The 20,480-nt window shown below is 37.1% G+C and overlaps 1 protein-coding gene and 1 pseudogene across 1 annotated transcript; both read left to right on the top strand.

Annotated features, from left to right (window-relative positions):
- Positions 1–2,308: 2,308 nt before the first annotated feature.
- On the top strand, positions 2,309–6,098 carry LOC113780296 (annotated as a pseudogene).
- A 1,050-nt stretch (positions 6,099–7,148) lies between these two features.
- LOC113779290 (WAT1-related protein At4g19185-like) lies at positions 7,149–19,234 on the top strand. The gene is made up of 7 exons (XM_027324838.1): positions 7,149–7,615; positions 9,023–9,085; positions 9,193–9,309; positions 9,439–9,724; positions 10,645–10,800; positions 18,479–18,630; positions 18,792–19,234. Exons 1-7 carry the CDS (start codon positions 7,377–7,379, stop codon positions 18,970–18,972), a joined length of 1,194 nt encoding a protein of 397 aa, XP_027180639.1. The 5' UTR covers positions 7,149–7,376; the 3' UTR covers positions 18,973–19,234.
- The last annotated feature ends 1,246 nt before the right edge of the window (positions 19,235–20,480 follow it).

Here is a 20,480-nt window from a genome sequence, read left to right as displayed (position 1 = left end):
GAATCTGGAATGCTTCAACAGAGCTCTACTTGGAAAGCAGATTTGGAGATTTGTTAAGCTTACCAAACCTGTTGGTCAGTCAAGTATTGAAGGCTAAATATTATCCCAACGAAAAAATATACTGAACTGTGGCATCCCTAAACATTCTTCATGGTTCTGGCAAAGCATAATGTCTGCAAGAGAAGTTGTTAAGGGGGGTATTTGGAAGAGAGTTGGCTTAGGCAAAAGTATTAACATATGGAAGGATCAGTGGATTTCAAACAATCCAAATGGAAAGCCAACAACAATGGTGCCAGAGGGGGGGGAGGGGCAGAAAGTGGAGGAGTTGATCTCAAATTTTAGGTGGAAGAGAAACGTCATTTTCAGAAGATTCAATAGAGCGGATGTGGAGAACATTTTGCGCACACCTATTAGCCTGTCAAGGACTGGAGACTTGCATTTTTGGATCCATAGTAAGCAAGGAGAATACTCAGTTAGGTCGTGCTATCAACTTCAAATGAAGGAAGCAAGGAATAAGGCAGAACAAGCTAAGGGGGAATCAGGTTCTAGCTATGATGATTCTAACACTCAGCTATGATGATTCTAACACTCAGATTTGGAAAACTCTTTGGGGCTTGAATATTAAGCACAAGATTAAACTATTTATATGGAGGTGTATCACTAACACCTTAACAGCAAGGGAAACAATCTTTAGGAGAACGAAACAAGGCTCACCATGCTGCTCCAGATGTGGAGATCACATAGAAACAGTGGAACACATTTTGTTTCATTGTACTCAGGCTCAGAAGGTGTGGAAACTCGCACCAGTTCAATGGGATGGGTTACAGAACCAAACTGGATGCTTTAGGCAGTGGTGGGCAGCCTTAACTCAAGCGTGAAGTAGAAAGGAAGGAAGACAGCATATAGCTTTGACAGCTAATATTCTTTGGCAATTATGGAAAGACAGGAATGAACTGGAATTCGAAGGGAAAGTGAAGGATGGATTCAGAGTTGTGCAAAGAGCGAACACTGAGTGGTTCGACTTTGATGAAGCTGGTAGAGACACACCAGCTAGGAGTACATCAGAAACAGATGCAACAAATGCAAGCCAAGGGGAGGAACAAATAGAGGCAACAGACCTGATGGAACTTCATGTTGCAACACATAAAGCATCATCGGGTCACAAGATGGGAATTGGGGTTGTGTCCAAACAGAAAGATAGCAGAATCAGAGCTGAATGGGCGCTTGTGGACAGAAGCTCACATATGGACATCCAAGATGCAGCTGTAGCAGTGCGTCTAGCACTTATCAAAGTAGCTCAGCTTGGTTGGCAAAGGATCAAAGTCATAAATGGCAATAAACAACTTATTGGCCTGTTGAAAACTGGGAAGGGAAACAACCTGAATATAGCTACGTTGGTGGAAGACATACTTGCTCTTGCAAATCTGTTTCACATGTGCTTTTTTGAAGAAGGAAAATCTACTAATATGGCTCTATGTAAAACAATTAGTTTTTATGCTTCAAGCATAGTTATGGATGAGGAGAGATTTGTTGTATCTCCTTAGTGTCATTGTACACTTTGTATAGGTAGTTGAGCCGTTGCTCAAATATTGTAAAGTCTTGATTGTTATAAAATGCATCTATCGTTTCCGAAAAAAAAAAAAAAGAAATTATTCCAATGGGGCACGGGCTGTCGCATCAGGCACTAGCCACCCCCCCTTAAACTAGTAAGGATATATATAATATCTATACATATATAAACAAGCACTTTTGGCAGCTAACTTTTGGGTAAATTTGACAATCTGGAGGGGTAAATTATGAAAGAGAAAAAGTACAATAAAATGCTTAACCACATGGGTCCAGACGCGCTTTAAATGCGTTTGTTTCTACAGTGCCCTTTAAATGTGGCTGATCAGTTTACACTGCACCTATCGTTGTCCAAACAAAAAGGTCGTTTTTTTTGCCGATTGAAAATACATTGAAACCTTGAGATAAGGAATTCCACTTCCTAAAGGATGGGGCTGATTAAATCAGCTATTAAGCATGTTTGAGAGGGTAATTATATCTGTGGAGAGCTATTAGCGCTATTATTCAATTCAAACTGCATTCGGCGCAGCAGCAAAGCGAGTTTCGTAGACCACTATCTTTGGTATTAGGGCTTCCGACGGAGAAGCCGGAACTAGATTCGTCCGGAGAAAAGCAGATCAAAGAAGGCGTACAAGCTCCAAGGCCTTGGCTTCTCATCCCGACAAACGACCCGATGATCGATCCGCGGGCCCGTCGCGTTCAGATTTTCAGAAACTCAAGATCTTATTTGGTTCTCCTAAGGATGTGCGAGGCTGCCCGGCGCCGTTTTCGACACTCTCTGTTGAGCGCTGGGCCTCGGGAGGCGCTCACGATTGCGGAGAATGTGAAGAACGATCCCAAGCCGCCATCGAAGATGATGGCTGATTTGCAGGTCCGAGAGCGCCCTGTTGTTCTGATGAGGTAAATTTGTTCGGAGCGGCGGAGGAGAGTAGGATTGCTGAGCAAACCTGAAAGGTGAGATTGGCGAAATTCCGTGAAGATGATGGCGGCCACTCAAAAACGCTCGCTTTGTATAGGGCTAGGGTACTGAGAGTGTCTTGGGAGAATAGCTGTAACCCTAATTCTTATGGTGCTTACACGGCGGATAGGTTGCGGATGTTGTTTGAGAAATTTGGGGAAGTTGAGGAGGTTTTGGTCAGCAAGAAGAAGAAAAATGGGAATGGGGGTTGTTCAGCTCTAGTAGTGATGGCGTACAAGGATTCAGCTGTTGCTGCCTGTTGGAGTGTGCTCGGTGATGTGTCAAATCCTTTGTTGGTTCAGCCACTGGATTCCTCCCCTCCTCCTCCTCCTCCACAACCAGAACCTGCCGATCATAGCAAATTTGAAGAATTGGTCCTTGCTAAGCTGAAACAGGCTGCTAACAGGCAAATGAGCTGGGTGGTTGTTTGACCGCATGTATGTCTTCCTTTCCAATCAGAAAAGACTTGCAATTTTTTTTGGCATGCCTAATCCTGACCTTTGACAGTATTCACTTGTTGTGAATATTAGTTAGTTGGAAATATTTGTTTTCTGTTTTAAACTAAATCTGATTAATCCAGTGGTATGTGAGTTTCTGTTTTCTTTATGACCCCTTTGTTCAGTTTATGTTAAATTTTGCTGGTGGTAGAATTTTATTCAATTCTTTTAAAGCCTTTGCAGTTTATAGTTGACAAGCTTGTGTTTCTCTTCGTTTGCAGAGTAGTAGTATAGACAATACGTTTTGAAATTTTTTATATGCGAAGATTAAAAGGTTGGAGAAATAGACAGGTATAAGAGTAATATGTACTCAATAATATCAGATATGTCCTCCCTTCTTGCCAGAACCTACAATTTGGTCTACATAGATGCCAATGGCTCTCTCTGTGTATGCGTAGTTATCTTTCTTTAGTTTTTTGGTCATCATTCAAGATACACAGTTCAGCTGTGATGTATTTAATGATTTTGATTCAATTTTTAGCTGAAAAGAATAAGTATTAGTAGGGTAATAGTTTCTGAAGTTTGTTCTAAGCCTATTTTCAATTTTTAAGTTTGACATCCCTAAATTCTCCCTCCCTCCCTATCTATCTATCTATCTAACACTGTTGTTTGATTGCCTGCAAATTTCTTTTGCAAATGGAATCAAAACACCTGCTCTGCGATGCTCTAAAACAAATATTTTGCTTGTTTTAAAAGGAAAGTACTGATCCCTTCATTTCCATTGACCTTTCCATTTTATGGACCGGAAGATGATGTTCACTAATAAGTTAATGTACTCAAATACACCTAATCTAATGTGTTAAATTATGCTAAAACCTTAAGTCTTCTCTCATGTGTCCTTTCATCTTAATTGGTTTTAACCTGAGCTCAAAATGACAAAAAAGAACTTTGCTTCTTTTTTGCTTCTTTGGATTTGTTTTGCTGATTGTCTGATTGGTAGAATTGCGTTACTTCTTTTGTTTCTCCATTGGGAATGAAGGTAAGAATATAAGGGAAAAAGAGGGATTAGCTTATTAAATTACGTTTCATTATCTTCAAGAAATCTAATTGACAGTATGCAGCTATCACATAATCCAATGTTCATAAGATGAAAATCAAACTGCTAAAAGGTAGTTGGTACCTTTTTTGGTTTTTGGTTCCTGAAGGCAGATTAGATTGTGCTAATTGGAGTCTTGGAGTTATAATGTCCAAAAACTGTGTTTCTCAGTTTATGTTGTTCCAGTGTTGCTTAAAGCACTTTTGATTGTTTTTGCTTTCCAGTCATGCCGATAGTGCCACTCATCATTCAATTGATGGTTTTGTTTAACTATGAAAGTTTCTGCTATCAAAATTTTCATCAGATCTTTTTCAGCCTTGGGATTTTAAATTTCAGTTTCAGCTTTTCTTGCTTTTCATGACTGTATTTGCTTATCTTCATCAAATAAGCCAGGCTTGAGCTTTTTTACTTTCACAAAGCACAACTATTTTTTAAATTTCTTTTGGCTTGTTTATGTTGGTCTCCATTCCGTGTTGGTTGAACTTTATTTGAATTTGAAGAGACGATGACATTATTTAATGCACAGCATTTGAAGTGTGAGCATCTAAGAAAATTAATCATTCAAAACCTGGACATGTCTAATTTGTCTGCAGGGTTTTATGTGGTTTATCTTTACATCTGTAGGAAGTGTTTTCTTGTACTTTCGAAGGTATCATACGATGTCTTTGCTAATTTGTCTGCAGGGTTTTATGTGGTTTATTTTCTATGACGAGCAATATAAAACACTGCTATTGTTTCTTTTGGTGTTATTTTATTGCCTTAATAGTCCTTTTGTGTGTGGTACCAGCTGAATTCCTGAATTCTGCACTTAAGAGTAGTTGATGTACCTAGATGATGGGGGAAATTAATGTTCACCTTCGAACAAATGCAGTGTAAGAGACTATTCAGATGCAAACAATGATTCTTGGATATTGGTGTACGCAATGTCTTGTATTAGTCCATGCATTTGTCAGTAGATCACAGTCACTACCTCAATAGCACTGGGTCTTAAAGCAGTTTACTGGAGCTTGGCTTCAAAGCACATGCTCTGATGCTGATGCAAATTTCTGATTGTTAAGATGTTTGGAAAGCACATGAATGATTGTGGACTCCTTTTTTTACTTTTTCTTTCTTTGTCTGTTCCAGTATTCAAGAAGTAAGTCAGATTAAATGTTATTTTTCTTTTTCTACTGAGACTTCACAAACAAAATTTGACAGGAGTGTGCCAACGGAGCAAAATTGGAGTTTGCTATGGAAGAAATGCTGATGATCTTCCCACACCAGATAAAGCTGTACAATTGATTTCATTGAGTATGTGAGGATTTATGACTCTTAACATCCAAGTTCTGAAGGCCTTTACAAATAGTGGAACTTGTTGCCATTCTCACAATTTCAATCTAATGCTGATACTTGGTTAAGAAACAACATTCTTCCATATTATCCAGCCACAATGATCACACACATAACAGTTGGTACTGAAGTCACTGAGGTTCCCAATAATGTCTCTGCGATGGTAGTACCTGCTATGCAGAATGTTTTCATTGCTCTGAGAAAGGCTGGTCTTCACAAGAAAATCAAAGTTTCCACTACTCATTCTTTGGGTGTTTTGTCCCAGTCATATCCACCTTCAGCAGGGGCTTTCAATGGTAGCCATGCAATCTTTCTTTGACCCTTGCTGGAATTTCTTGCTGAGAATCAGTCACCTTTCATGGTTGATACATACCCTTGCTATGCCTACAGGGATTCCTCTAGCAACGTTTCCCTGGACTATGCTCTATTTGAGTCATCGTCCGAAGTAACCGACCCAAATACTGGTTTGGTTTACACAAATATGTTTGATGCCCAAAGATTGATGCTATTTACTTCGCTTTGATGGCTCTCAATTTCAGAACCATTAAAATGATGGTGACCGAGACAGGCTGGCCTTCCAAAGGATCTCCTAAAGAAACAGCTGCAACTATTATATATTTAAGGATTATCTCTTTGCTATCAAAATAACTTTCAAAAACAATTAATCTTATCTTAAAGATTTTTATTTTTTATAAAATTGTAATAAACAATTACTGTACACCTTCAAAGCTCAGGACCATTGAAATACATTGCTCATGAACTACTTCCTCTCGTTGCCGTATCATCATATCATATCTTATTACTATATAATAAAACGTTCTCCTGATTCTTATCCAACTTTAGTTTCTCGGTCCTACGTAACTACGTGACACCTTGCACAGATTAATTTCTATCTTCCTTTCCTTATTTTTCCTTGCCAATTTTTCTGTTTCTTCAGCCAATTGGTCTATCTCCTCGTTACCTCATTCCCAACCTTCCTATTTTCAAGATAAATTTTTAAAAACTGTTGTCTTATCACATATTTTCATTATGATAGACTAATTCAAATCCTTACATTTGAATTAGTGCTTTAAATCCTTCGACTCAACAAAAATAAATTAAAATGAAACAAGGCATCAAACTATTTCTCAACTCTTTTTTTTGTGTTTTATCTATGATTCATCATTATAAACTCGATGTATTCTCTAACTCTCGATGCAAGTGAATAAGTAAATGATGTGATTAAATTTGGAGTAACCATTCCACTGTGATATTCTCTTACAAACTAAGATTAGGTGCATCATTTACTCCATACTTTCTCATGCAACAAGTCACTTGTGAAAGAAATTGACAGTACAATATACCTGCGTCACCTAATGATTATTTTTTTTAATGCAACAAACCAATCATATGAAAAAAAGATTCACTGTATAATGGAAAATTTAATTTGTAAATACTTGTAATAATGAGTAGGAAATATAAATTAAATCCAGTGTAATTACTGCACCTAATATTTTCTCCAAAACCCCAAAATTTTCCCATCTTCTAATTGCCCCAATATGATCATCAACTTACATTACCTGTGTAATAAATCTGCATAATCACATGATTCATTACACTTGAAAATAGATACTCAGTGCCGCATTTTCTGTACATTCTTTCCTTTGGCAAAACGTGACACTTGTCTTCACTTGTAAGCATTTTGTGACCGAAATGCTCCCTATACCTCACCTTCAAACCCCACAAGACATCGTGAAAACAACGTTAACAAAGTCTCCTAAAACCAAAATCCCATCAGAGATCACAAACTGTACACGCAGTACACACACAAAGAGACAGCAATCCCACCTTCCACAAATCCTCTGTTTTGCCGACTTAAACTCCAGTCCAAGGGCCGCCCATCCTCTCATTTGCTACCACCAACCATCCCTTTTTTCAAAATTTCCGATTAATCAGTGGATAATTCTTTTTCATGTGTTAACAGTAGAGGGAAGAGCGGAGGAGGGTTTATATGGTGTTGAAGATGGCAGCAGTATTACCAGGAGTTAGTGCTGGTCCTATTAATAACGCTAACAACAATGAAGCTTGGAGAGCCCATCTGGCATTGGCTTTGGTTCAGGTCTTCAATGGAGGGTACCATGTGATTACTAAAGTAGCTCTTAATGTGGGAATCAATCAGATCGTTTTCTGTGTGTTTAGAGACCTTCTTGGTCTCTGTATACTCGCCCCAGTCGCCTATGTTCGTGAAAAGTCAGTCCCTTTTTCCTGTATTTTCAATTGTTTGCTTTTGCTTTCTGTTTCTTGAAATTATGCGAGATGTAATTTATTTTTCTACTGGTTTATATTTGGATTGGAGGTATATGATTTAGGGAGGAGAAAATTCTTGGATGATTAGTACAAAGATAGGTGTAAAGAGAGGCTTTTTTGTAGTCAAGGATAGATATTTATAGATTTAACAGAGATATATAAAAGAACTTGGGAGTGTCGAAAACTAGGTATGGAATTCTATGGACGGATCGACAACAAGAACATGCATAAGGACATATAAGACAAACAGTATCTGGAAATGGTTAGATAAAATACGGTGGATTGGTAGATAAGACGTGGATTTGAGGAATTATTAGAAGAGGTGAGATATAAAACGGCTACAGATAACTAATAAAGATGCGGTTGGAAAACCTTATGGTGAAGGATCATGATAAATAGTTATATTCGGTCAAGTGCGATTTTTATTGTAGGTTAAAATAGATCAGTAGGATGAAACATAAGCTCTCTGACTGCTGAGAATGTCAGTTCATGTGAAGATTGATAACTTCATATCATTACTAATGGGCAAACTTAAAGGTTGTTCCCTGTCAACTCAAGGACTTGAAGAGGATGATTTTGGAAGGAAAAAACAAGAACTTGTTTATGAATGGAAGTCTACCTTTTTAAAGAGGGTTGGGGGCAAAAGAAAGCTATTATGCTGTGAGAGCAAATAAAATTCCAACAAAAGAGAGGGAAAAAAAATTTCTTTTCTGTAGTCTTTCTGTTGTATGTCCCTGTTGAGTGTCTTGTAACAATGAACTCTTCAGATTGTATGGACATAAGCATGAGCATCTTAATTAGAAAGATTGGCTGTCTGTTATCAGCTATGTTTAGATATTGATCCTCCAGTGTTAGTTGTCAGAACTGGTGAGAGTTGTCAAGAAAATCTATTAAGAGACCTTTGACATAGTCTTTTTGTAGTTCAGAAATTTAGTTTAATTATATGGTTATGCTATTATTTCTGAGCTGAATTGCTTAACATGTCCTCTAGTCCCTTGTTTGTATAGCTTCTGAGACCTGGAGTTCAAGAGTTATACGGAAGTGTCTTCAACTGAGATATGAGGTTTTATTTATATGCTCTCTAGTGGATTTTTTCTATATTGGTTATTGCACTTGTTGTTTCGGTGAAAACCTGAAGCCATGCACTACTGTTTCATTAGTTTGGCTGGCATATTATGCAGTATTGGCAGAAAAAGAGCTTTAATTCTCTTTTTAATTAGTTGTGCACTTCCAAGTTTTGATTTTATTCATCGTGGTGCATTATTCTCTCCAAACAACGGTTCTTTTTATTTGTAACTTATTACAGTGCTGTGTCATGAGATTGATTTTCCATTGGTAATTTAATTGCAGAAGAGTTAGACCTCCTTTGAACAAACGTTTACTACTGTCATTCTTTTTCCTTGGATTGACCGGGTAAGTTTAATGTTTTGACCTTGTTGCTATTTATTTATTTTATTTTTCATTTCTTGGTCCCTATAGGCCAATGTGGCCAATGTTTAATAGTCTTTCAATTTTTACAGGATTTTTGGGAATCAACTTTTGTTTCTTATTGGCCTTGGATACACTAATCCAACATATGCAGCAGCTATCCAGCCTGCTATTCCAGTCTTCACATTTATATTAGCTGTCATGATGGGGTCCGTCTTGTCTATTCACAATCTGATCTTAATGTTTTGAGTGTACTTGTGTCTGTGTTGATGCAAGATCTATTCCCTTGTTTATACTAGTTTCTGTATCTTTGTCTCATCTTCATGTTGTTTGTGCAGTACAGAAACGGTGAATTTGCTTAGAACTGAAGGTCAAGCTAAGGTTGGTGGCACTATTGTTTGTGTTTCTGGTGCCATTGTAATGGCTATGTTCCGTGGCCCTGTTGTTTTTGGATCTAAGGAATCAGAGTTTACAGTACAAAATGAAATTAGTGCCAAAGGCCAACCAGAGCCTGTTGGTTGGCTGATGTCCAGTTTTTTGGACTATGGGATTGACCACTGGCATTTGGGTGTTCTGTGCTTGATTGGAAATTGTATGTGCATGGCAGCTTTCCTGGCCATTCAGGTACTTGATTATTATCTCTTTTTGAGACGATGGTTTTGAATTTACTTGTTCTTGACATTTAAAGGATACTTTCTTTTTTAGTTTTTTTTTTTTGGGGGGGGGGGGGGGGTGGTGGATAAATTAGCATGGTTCAGGACATGTCTACAAAAATGGACACTGTCCAAAGAATATCCTTCTGCCTTTTGTAGGGCTGATACTGACCTGTAGTGGAAAATGACTTGGTTCTTGGTTCACATTCACCAAACGGATGAAAATAAATCCAGAAGCGTAGAAAAGGAAATTTGAAATATAAGAAACTACAATGGTTTAGATAGTGCTAGTGTAGGTAATTTGTGCATAACCTATTGCAGGTGAATGGAGATGTGCTAAAGCAGTCTAAACTACAGGACTACATTCCTGTTGTACAAGAATTGCTACTGATAATTAGTCTTTCAGTTTATACACACATGCATTTGGGATGGAGTCTATAACAGAAATACTTTGGCGAGATTTAGGGTTCACTTGGGAATACATTCTTGTGGTTTTCTTTGGGTAAGTTATCTTATGTATAGTTTAATCTGAACTTTTGAACAAGTTTGCATGTTTTCATTGGGCCCAAATGCAGATTTCTGCACTAAGAGAAGTGAGAAAGTTAGGAAAAGTAGCATATGGTGCCACTTCTGTAAGTTGCTTGACCATCAGAAGTAAATTGGTGCAATATGAGAGACTATGGAAGGATATCTAGTAGGCAAGTTGGCCTTGCATGTGATAGAATGATATGCTTTGAGGCCTAAATCTCATCACCTTACTATTTGGTAGGATTCTATGTAATACTTAAGAATTTTCCCATCAAGGCTGATAAATTTCTGAAATCTTGAACTATCTGACTGCGTTTCTTGTTTTTCTTTCTCATTTGGAAAACCTTTTCGGATACTTTGCAGGCTCCAGTTTTGGCAAGATATCCTGCAAGCATTTCAGTTACGGCATTTTCCTATGCATTTGGTGCTTTCTTCATGGTTGTAACAGCATTCTTTACAACAAGTGAATCAACGGATTGGCATTTGACGCAGTCTGAGATTTTTGCAGTATGCTATGCAGTAAGTTTCTTTTCATAATATTTATTTTATCTATTATTCCGAGGAATGTTGATGGTCATAGGTTGTCGTAACATTTTGGATGAACCAATAATTGAGAACAGGTATTTTAGGAGGAAAACATCTAGTCACCGTATTATGAGTGACTAACTAGTATTTATAGGAGTACAAACCTAATAAACTATTTACAAAAATACCCTTACTAATTTATTATCTACAAGAATTCTTATATTCTCTTAATACTCCCCCTCGAGTTGGAGCATATATATCATAAGCACCCAACTTGTTACAAATGTATTTCACCCTAGAACCCCCCTAAACTCTTGGTAAACAAATCAGCCAGTTGATCTACAGACGGTACATGAGATATCTTGATGATTCTATCAAGCAATTTCTTTCGAATGAAATGATAATCAACTTCAATATGTTTTGTCCTTTCATAAAATACTGGATTAGACGCAATATAAACAGTCGCCTGATTATCACGCACTAAATTCATAGGCTGTTTATGCTCAAACCCAAGTTCAAGTAACATGCTCTTCAACCAAACCAACTCACACACAGTGTGAGCCATAGTGCGGTATTCAAATTCTGCACTTGATCTGAAGACAACTGTTTGCTTCTTACTCTTCCACGACACTAAATTATCACCAACAAACACACAATATTCTGTGGTCGATCTTCGATTTGAGGTAGAACCAGCCCAATCTGCATCACTATATCCTTTAATATCAGTGTGTCTATGATTTTAATACAGCAATCCTTTTTCAGGAGCACTCTTAAGATCCTAAGAATCCGTATAACAGCATCCCAATGACTAGTACGAGGGGTCTCAAGAAATTGACTCACGACACTCACTGCAAACGAAATGTCAGGTCTCGTTACAGTGAGATAATTTAATTTGCCCACAAGTATTCGATATTGTCTAGGATTATCTAGTAATGCTCCTTGATCTCCTACTAATTTCACATTAGGATCTATAGGAGTATCCACAGGTCGGCAACCTAATATCCCAACTTCACTCAGCATATCGAGTACATATTTCCTTTGACATAAATAAATTCCATCTTTAGATCGAGCTATCTCAATATTCAGAAAATACTGTAAATGACCTAAATCCTTTGTCTGAAAGTTTGCCTGCAAATTGGATTTAAGTTTCTGGATCCCCACAACATCAGCTCCTGTAATCACAACATCATCTACATAAACAACTAATAAAATCTTACCAGCATTAGAATGTCGATAAAATACAGAATGATCTACTCCACATCTTGTCAGACCGACCTCCATGACAACAATACTAAACCGGCCAAACGAAACCCTAGGAGACTGTTTCAATTCATATAAGGATTTTTTCAGACGATAAATCAATCGCGAATTCTCCCCCTGAACAACAAAACCAGGAGGTTGTTCCATATATTCCTCTTCTTCCAAATCTCCATGTAGAAATGCATTTTTCACATCCAACTGATGCAATGGCCAATTATAAGTTGCTGCCAACGAGATAAGAAGACGAACCGAGGTAATCTTTACAATAGGAGAAAATGTTTCTAAGTAGTCTATTCCATACACTTGAGTAAATCTCTTAACTACCAGACGAGCCTTCAATCGATCAATAGAACCATTAGGTTGCACTTTTATAGTGTACACATTTACAACCAACAACGGACTTACCAGAGGGAAGAGGGACAAGATCTCAAGTACCATTTTGTTCCAAAGTAGACATCTCTTCTTGCATAACTAATCTCCAATCAGGATGATTAAGAGCATGGGTAATGAACTTAGGAATGGAGACAGAATCAAGTGAAGCAACAAAAGAAGAATATGACATAGAGAGACGAGAATAAGAAACAAAATTAGAAATAGGATGAGAAGTACAATGCCTCTTACCTTTGCGTAAAGTAATAGGAAGATCCAGAGGAGGGCGTCATACCTGGATTTGAAGATTGAAAATTACTTGGTGAAGTGCGTGGCATATCAGGAGTTTTCTCAACCATGGAACGACGGGAATAAACTTGAAGATTAGGACGAGATAATCGAGATATGGAAACTGGTGGATTAGATAACTCAGGTAATAAAGAGAAAGGGACTGGTAAAACAAGAGAGAAAAAAGAGGGACACTGGTCTAACTCACAAGGCATACCATGTTTCATAAAATATGGAGTAGATTTAAAGAAAGTAACATCAACATAAGTAAAAAATCGATTTAAAATTGGACTGTAACATCTATACCCTTTTTGCGTTCGTGCGTATCCTAAGAAAATACACTTAATAGTACGAGTATCTAATTTATCCACTCCGGGAGCAAGCTGATGAACAAAACACACATCCAAAAATACGAGGGGGTAATTTAAACACAAATTCATGAGGGAAAAGAGTGGAGTGAGGTAATTGGCCTCCAAGAATATTAGATGGCATGCGATTAATTATAAATAACATGCAGTTAGAACTGCATCACTCCAAAATTGTTTGGGCACATTCATGTGCAACAAAAGTGTTCGAGCAACCTCGATTAAATGTCCAATTTTTCTTTCAGCAACTCCATTCTGTTGTGGAGTGTGAGGACAAGAGAACTGATGAATAATATCGGACTTAGTCATAAAGGTATTAAAAGGAGTGAAAAAATATTCTTTCGCATTATCACTGCGAAATATATGTACAGACACACCAAATTGATTCTTTATTTCTGTAACAAAAAAGCACAAAAAATGGAATATGGTTCTGAACGATTTTTCATTAAATAAAGCCATGTAACTCTGGAAAAATTATCAACAAAGATTACAAAATATTTAAAACCTAATTTTGAAGTGATTCGAGTAGGATCCCAAATATCAGAATGAACTAACAAAAAGGGTTCAGAAACCCGTTTATTGAATCTAGGAGCAAAAGAAACACGATCATGCTTTCCTAACTAACAAAACTCACATTTTAATGAAGACAACTGACTCAAAGTAAGAACCAACTTTTTCAAATTTTATAAAGACGGATGACCCAAACGACAGTGAATTTCAAGAGGAGAAACAGTAGCAGGACATGCAATCGGACCATTGGAATTGAGAAAATAAAGACCATTATGCTCATGCCCTCCACCAATCGTCCTCTTTGTCTTCAAATTCTGAATGACAACAAAATCAGGAGAAAAAGTAAATGAATACTGTAGAGATTTAGTGAGCTTACTAACAGACATTAGATTAAAGGGCAAATTGGGTATGTAAAGAACAGAAGACAGCGGAAGAGATGGGTTAATTTCTACAGTGTCTAGTCCTTTAACTTTAGTGGTAGATCTATCAGCTAAAGTAACATGAGGAAAGGAAGTAGACTCTTGAAAATTAGAAAAATTTTTAGAGGTACCTGACATATGATCAGTAGCCCCGGAGTCAATAATCCATGAGTCATTACCTTGTTGTGCTAAAGAAGCAAAGGGAAGAGATGCGTGATTTGTAGTTTGGTACTGTAGGAATTTAACATAATCTTCCTCGGATATAGTAAGTCTTCTGGGACCCATGTGCTGAAGAACTTGATTCAACTTGGTCAGTGGTAACCGCATTAGCAAAACTTTCAACCATAGCGAATAGCACTTCAAACAAAAAGGCAGTCAAAATTCGCGATGAACAGTATGCGTGAACAGTACTTTTGAACAGTCGCTTGAACAGTATGCATGAACATTTGATGAACAATATCGCGTGACGCGATGACCAATATCGCGTGAATAAGACTTTTGCTAGATGTGTAACCCTAACCCTAGGACTTTTGCTCTAATACCATGAGAACAGGTATTTTAGGAGGAAAACATCTAGTCACCGTATTATGAGTGACCAACTAGTATTTATAGGAGTACAAACCTAACAAATTATTTACAAAAATACCCTTACTAATTTATTATCTACAAGAATACTTATATTCTCTTAACAATAATAATTCAGAATCTTCCATAGGCTCCTATTCAGGTATACTCAGAGAACGCTTAATCACTATCCTTTTGTTACCTGTTGTATAAAAAACGTAATTGTCAACATAATTAATAGGCTAATCTGTTCAATTGGATGATAAGCTTGGTTGCGGTTTACCTACATTGGCACGTGTGGGACAGTCTCTGTGTGTGTATGCAATTTTTCTTTTTGTGTTTTTATTTTTGTTTTTCATTTTTGCTTTTGTCTTTGTCTTTGCTTTTGTTTTGTGTTTGTGTGTGTGTGTTTTATTTTTCTTTTATGGGAGGCAGATGATAGCTACAAGTTGCAACCAAAGGATCAAGGAGATTGTAATGCAACAAATTTTAGGCATTTCAGCTTCTCTATCAATATCACTGAGGGTGTTCATTTTTTGCCTTGAATGGAGGGCGGCTTTAGAATGAGACTTATTTTAAAGCTCTGCTTGTGCCTACTGCGCCAAGTAAAAGATCCTCAAAATGAGATTAAATGCTTTCTCCATAACAGGTTTTTCAAAACCTGTGCAAGTGGTGAGACAGACCGGCAATAATATGTTAAGATGTAGACATGGGATGCCACCCTTTTTAACAAATTTGATTACTAACGTGCTGTTTGGGTAAATTGTTAGGAACAGGTAATAGAATATTTGGTAGATTGGGTGGGGTATGGGGTTCTAATGTGATTGCACAAAGTTACATCCTAGGGATGTTTTTTTTTTTTCTTGTTTTGCCAAAAAGAGTGTTTTGATTTAGGCTTGAGGATCCTATTTTGTGTATTTCCTGAAGCTCAAGTTATAGGGTTCCTAGTGTCACGGGCCGACTGTCGTAGCTTCACCGACTTGTGCGGAACTAGCAATTTTTCAGCCTTTCTAGCTCAAAGATCACTAGTTCAGCCTTAACCCCTTGTGCGCCCAAGTAGTGTGGGTTGTATGGAAGCGCTAGAAAACATAAGTAAAGTTGAGACTACGAAAGGAAAGCTAAAGAGAAAGGCTTTTGCTCAAAAGAGCTTGCTACTTCTTGATTGCTTGAATGGTTCACTAATTCAATGGTTACAAATGTGGAGGTCTTGCTCGATTTATAGGCAAGCTTCAAGATTCAAGATTGCTTTAAACTCTTATACTTCTAAGGTACACAAGCTTGCTCCCCAGAACGTTCCGCTATCCTCTTGAATGTTCCCTGGCTCTTTACTACACAAGTGAGAACCTCTAGAACGTTCCACACCATCCTAGTCCTTAAGTTTCTTATGTACAAAGCTTCTAGGCTCTACTACAATGTCTAGAGCATTCCAGAGGTTATTTACAAGACTCTAAACACTTCTACAAACATATTAAGGCCCCAAAAGAAGTTCCACATGTTGGTTGTAGCCTCCATGGCTTTCCTCTTATGCGTTGCATCAGGTAGTGCCTCTACTTCTGGTCCTAATTTTTCACAGCATAATCCTTAGGATAGTGCATGTCTTGGCTGGTCAGGTGCACGGACTCGTGCGAACCGTGTCACTAGGATATTTCTTTCTAGGAGTTTTCATTAGCTAGGTACTCTAGTGCTCTTTGCCCCAGAGATGGGTCCGCACTTCATATTATCTGTGTAGAATACAAAGATACTGTACCAATAGGAAATTGGTTTTCGGATTTAGAGTAGAATGCAGTAAAAATGCGACAATAAAGTCTGAAGAAATGTAATTTGGATCTGTGATCAGACATATTAGGTGAGGGATTCTAGTAGGCATCACATATGCTGTAACTTTGAAAGTTACAGGCATATATGAAACTCCTTCAACCACAATCATTGCTTGTATTGCTTGAGATTTTAATTGTTCGCGGGAGTGTCTGAAAATCAAGGGTAGAAATACCTAAAATATAGGGATAAGGAGACAGGGTAACGATAGACTTGGAAAAATTTGTGGATGAGAGTGGTCTGCAAATTCCAATGTTGCAGTATCTGTAACATTCCTATTTTTCTTAGAAAAATAATAAGCGAGTCCAGGGAGGATGTATGGAACTTCTAGCATGAAGTACAATAATGGAAGAAGAGTTAAATAGCTGCAGAGTTGAAAAAGAAAATATATGATTAGAAACCAAAGTGGCAGAGGAGGAAGTATTTTCCTGGTGCAGCGGGTAACAATTTGTCGGTCGGTTCCATCTAATCACTAACTATGCCTGCCTGATGCTTCTTTCTGATTCATAAAACTCTACTTATTATTGGTTACTTTACATTTTATTTGAGTATGGATTACAGCCTTCTGTTCATCGAAACACTATAATTGGCTTTATGTTTCTCTGCTTGTGGCCATTAAATGTTGCTTGTTCTTTAACTCTTCCTTGGAACTTCTGGCTGTGGATTGATCTTGTTCTTATCTTAATAGTCTATTTATGGGTGATTTTGGGTATTCTCATGGTCTTCTGCTCTTGCACTTTCAAGGCTTACATTGGCACAAAAGGATTTAGAGAACTGAAAAGATCTGACTAAATAAGATCTTTTCACTTCTACTGCTTACTTTAGATCCTGCCTTATTAATTGTGTTTGGTTAAAAACCAGTGTTTAGTAAACCTTTCATTTTCCAGTTCTCTTGATTTTCCGCCACAGAGAGGATGATATTACAGGCAAAAGGTGTTGCACCCTGTAGTTTTGCAAAATGTACTATTTATGAATATTCCAGTAACTTGGTTATGCTTTTGAAATCTTGCTGATCCCAAAACATTAATTTTACATTTGACTTGATGGCATTTCGTGATACATACTAGAAAGGATATATGGAAGCTTTAATGCTCCTTTGAATTATAAAATTACTGTATTGACTTTATTTGAAAAGTAGTCCAGATATTAAGGGCCCAGAAAAAGAAAACCTTTTATTGAGAACAAGCCTTGTTTATTGCACATCAAGAAGGTTTTATCACCTGTTCAATAAGCACTCTAAAATGGACAAATATAAACACGATGTGAATGGTAGTATTAATGATTTTCAGGGTTTAATTCTTACAAGGACCGTTTCTTTATCCTGTTCTTCTCTGCTTGCCCACGATGGTGATTGTCTTCTTTATTCTCTTACCAATTCTTCCTTTACTGTACCTCTTATCTTTCAGTTCCTTTTGTTCCATAACTACCCCTCCTCCCCCTCTATCTCTTCCTCCATCTTACCAAATCTAGTCCCACCTCTACTCTCAATTTCCACCCAGCCTGCTGCAATATAACCACTGGTCTCCTCCAATCACTCTTTCCCCTTTAACTTTATGAAACCCTTTTTAATTCTCTTGTTAGAATCTTTGTTGATGTTGGACATAACTTTGTTAGTTTGATTATTTGGGTATTCATATGCAAATTTAAGGATTATTATGTTGTTATTTTTTTTGGGCTTGTGGGTCAGTATGTTGAAATTTGGTGATACTGCTATCTTTTTTGGAGCTGGAATTAGGTTATTTTGACATTGGCAACATTCTTCTTTTTCTTTTTTTTTTTTGTGCCTTTTAGTTTTGTGGATTTTGACCAATCTTAGAGTGGCTTGGAGACAGTCTTGTGGTGCTTGAAGATTGATAAAGATTGTTTTCTTTTTTGGTAGCTGATTCTGGAATTTGGAGTACTTATTGTTGTATTAGTAATAAAAAAAAAAATTTGGAGTACCTATGCAGCTGAATGTCTGATGTGGATCTAATCTGAACCTTTGAATTGATTTGCAAATTTTGACCAATTGAGCTGTTTTTGATCTCACCTAATATTGAAAGATGTAAAATCCGTGATCCCTCCCGATTTTCTCTCCTACAGGGAGTTGTTGCATCTGCCATTAACTACGGACTCTTGACATGGTCCAATAAAGTTCTTGGTCCTTCTTTGGTTGCTCTCTACAATCCGCTTCAGCCAGCTGCATCAGCATTCCTGTCAAGAATTTTCCTTGGGAGTCCTATTTATTTGGGAAGGTTATGCTCTCAAAACCACTCTTTTCATTTGTCCTTCCATTTTAAACATCAAGCTCTTTTTTGATAACTAAAATTGAAATGAAAACCCTGATTTTATGTGATAGAACATAAACAATGACTTTGTACTGACACTATTGTGCAATCTTTTAAAATGGAAGCAGCATTTTGGGAGGATTTTTGATTATAGCTGGGCTTTATGTGGTCACTTGGGCATCCTATAGAGAAAAACATGGAGCCATAGGCACAAGTCCTCACACTTCTCGATCAGAACCTCTCATTCCTTACCAGATAGGAAACATTTTCAGAGGGCCTTCCACCTCAATTCCAAAGATTGTGGATTGATCTACACAGGATATACAGAGCTGTCATTTAGATTGTTCCGTAGTGTACCAGCCATATTATTCATCAAGCTTTACGAAAGTTCTCTTATACAAGTTCTTGATGCAGGAAGCCTTTGTTGCAGATTTTTATCTTCAATATCATCATTATCATGTCTGTTTTCGGTTATGAGGAGGGGCCAGAGGCCCCTTAACAGGGAATTAACCTGGGAGATTGTAATGTCTTTTCATTTGGTCAATTTGTTTGCCTTATTTGCAGAAGGTAATCGTGTCATTTCAGCATTGCATCACCTAAATTAAGTTCACCAGAGAAATGTTAGGTTACTCCTAATTCCAGCTTATTGCTTGAGGATTTCAAGAGTAATAAGCTTGATAATAAGATCTACCTTTTGCATATATATCATCAGATAAGCCAACAGGTTAAGCTTTCATTTGACTGAGATTTTTTTCATTTTTATGGCTGCATATTAAGCTCATCTTTCTTGGAGAGAGAGAGAAAAAAAGAAAAGAAAAAAGAGGAGTAACCTAACATTAGCAACTCAGGTGATAAGCTAACAAGCTGATTTGTGGTTTATTATCTCTGTATTAAACAATGGTCAAAATGCCACAGTTGATTAAACCTAGTTTGTAAATTCGTGCCAGCAATATTCGTTGACTTCAACGTTCAAGCTTTGGCATAGAATTGCAACAGGTTGTCTAAAAAACATGTCAGAAAATCTACTTCACTGTATCCTGAAATTCTCCTGAAATATTGCATTATAAGCTATTTCAGATTTAAAAAGAACACCTATATATTGAAGTTGAAATTTGACCAAAAAAAAAAAAAAGATCTAAAAAGAACAATTTAGACCTGAACTTTTCAGCTACATTCCGTTAGTTTTAGAGGGACTTAAAAATCATTTCCTTACTTTTGCTTGGTGGACTTTTTAATATGTGTTATTGAAAAACTCTCCAGCTACCTTTTTATCTCACAATAAATTATAAAGAAAAGTGCTCTTATAAACTTATCAAACAAATGCCTACCAAAACAATCTAAACGGTAAAACATATAGCTCTACACGTACCTCATGCACTTATGCACAAATCGGCCAATTAGATAAAGGATTAATTTTTATACACTATCAGTGCATACACTATCACCATTGGATATATGACATGTGTAAAATTTGAATTTGAAATTTGAAATTTGTTCATGTGTTATCCATCCAATCATGATAGTATATACACTGATAATATATATAAAATTTACTTTTAGATAAATTAGATAGCTTTGCATGTATACTCTAGTTACTTGATCGTTAATTGGCAGTCAAAACATGAACATTTATTTTTCCTGTTTTCTACTTCACTTGATTAATGAATGTGAAGAGCAAAACGCGAAAGGGAGAACAAAGTGGCTGCTGCATACAACCTTATTTTAGGACAAGAAACAAAAAGACACCAAAAAAAAAAAAATTACTAGAATACATTTGATTCTATACCGCATGACTCTCCAATTTGTTGCACTCGACT

Source organism: Coffea eugenioides, chromosome 8 (genome assembly GCF_003713205.1).
Source record: "Coffea eugenioides isolate CCC68of chromosome 8, Ceug_1.0, whole genome shotgun sequence".
In the NCBI taxonomy this organism is placed as follows: domain Eukaryota; kingdom Viridiplantae; phylum Streptophyta; class Magnoliopsida; order Gentianales; family Rubiaceae; genus Coffea; species Coffea eugenioides.
Note: the sequence above shows the minus strand (reverse complement) of the source record. Positions and strands in the feature narration are given on the sequence as shown.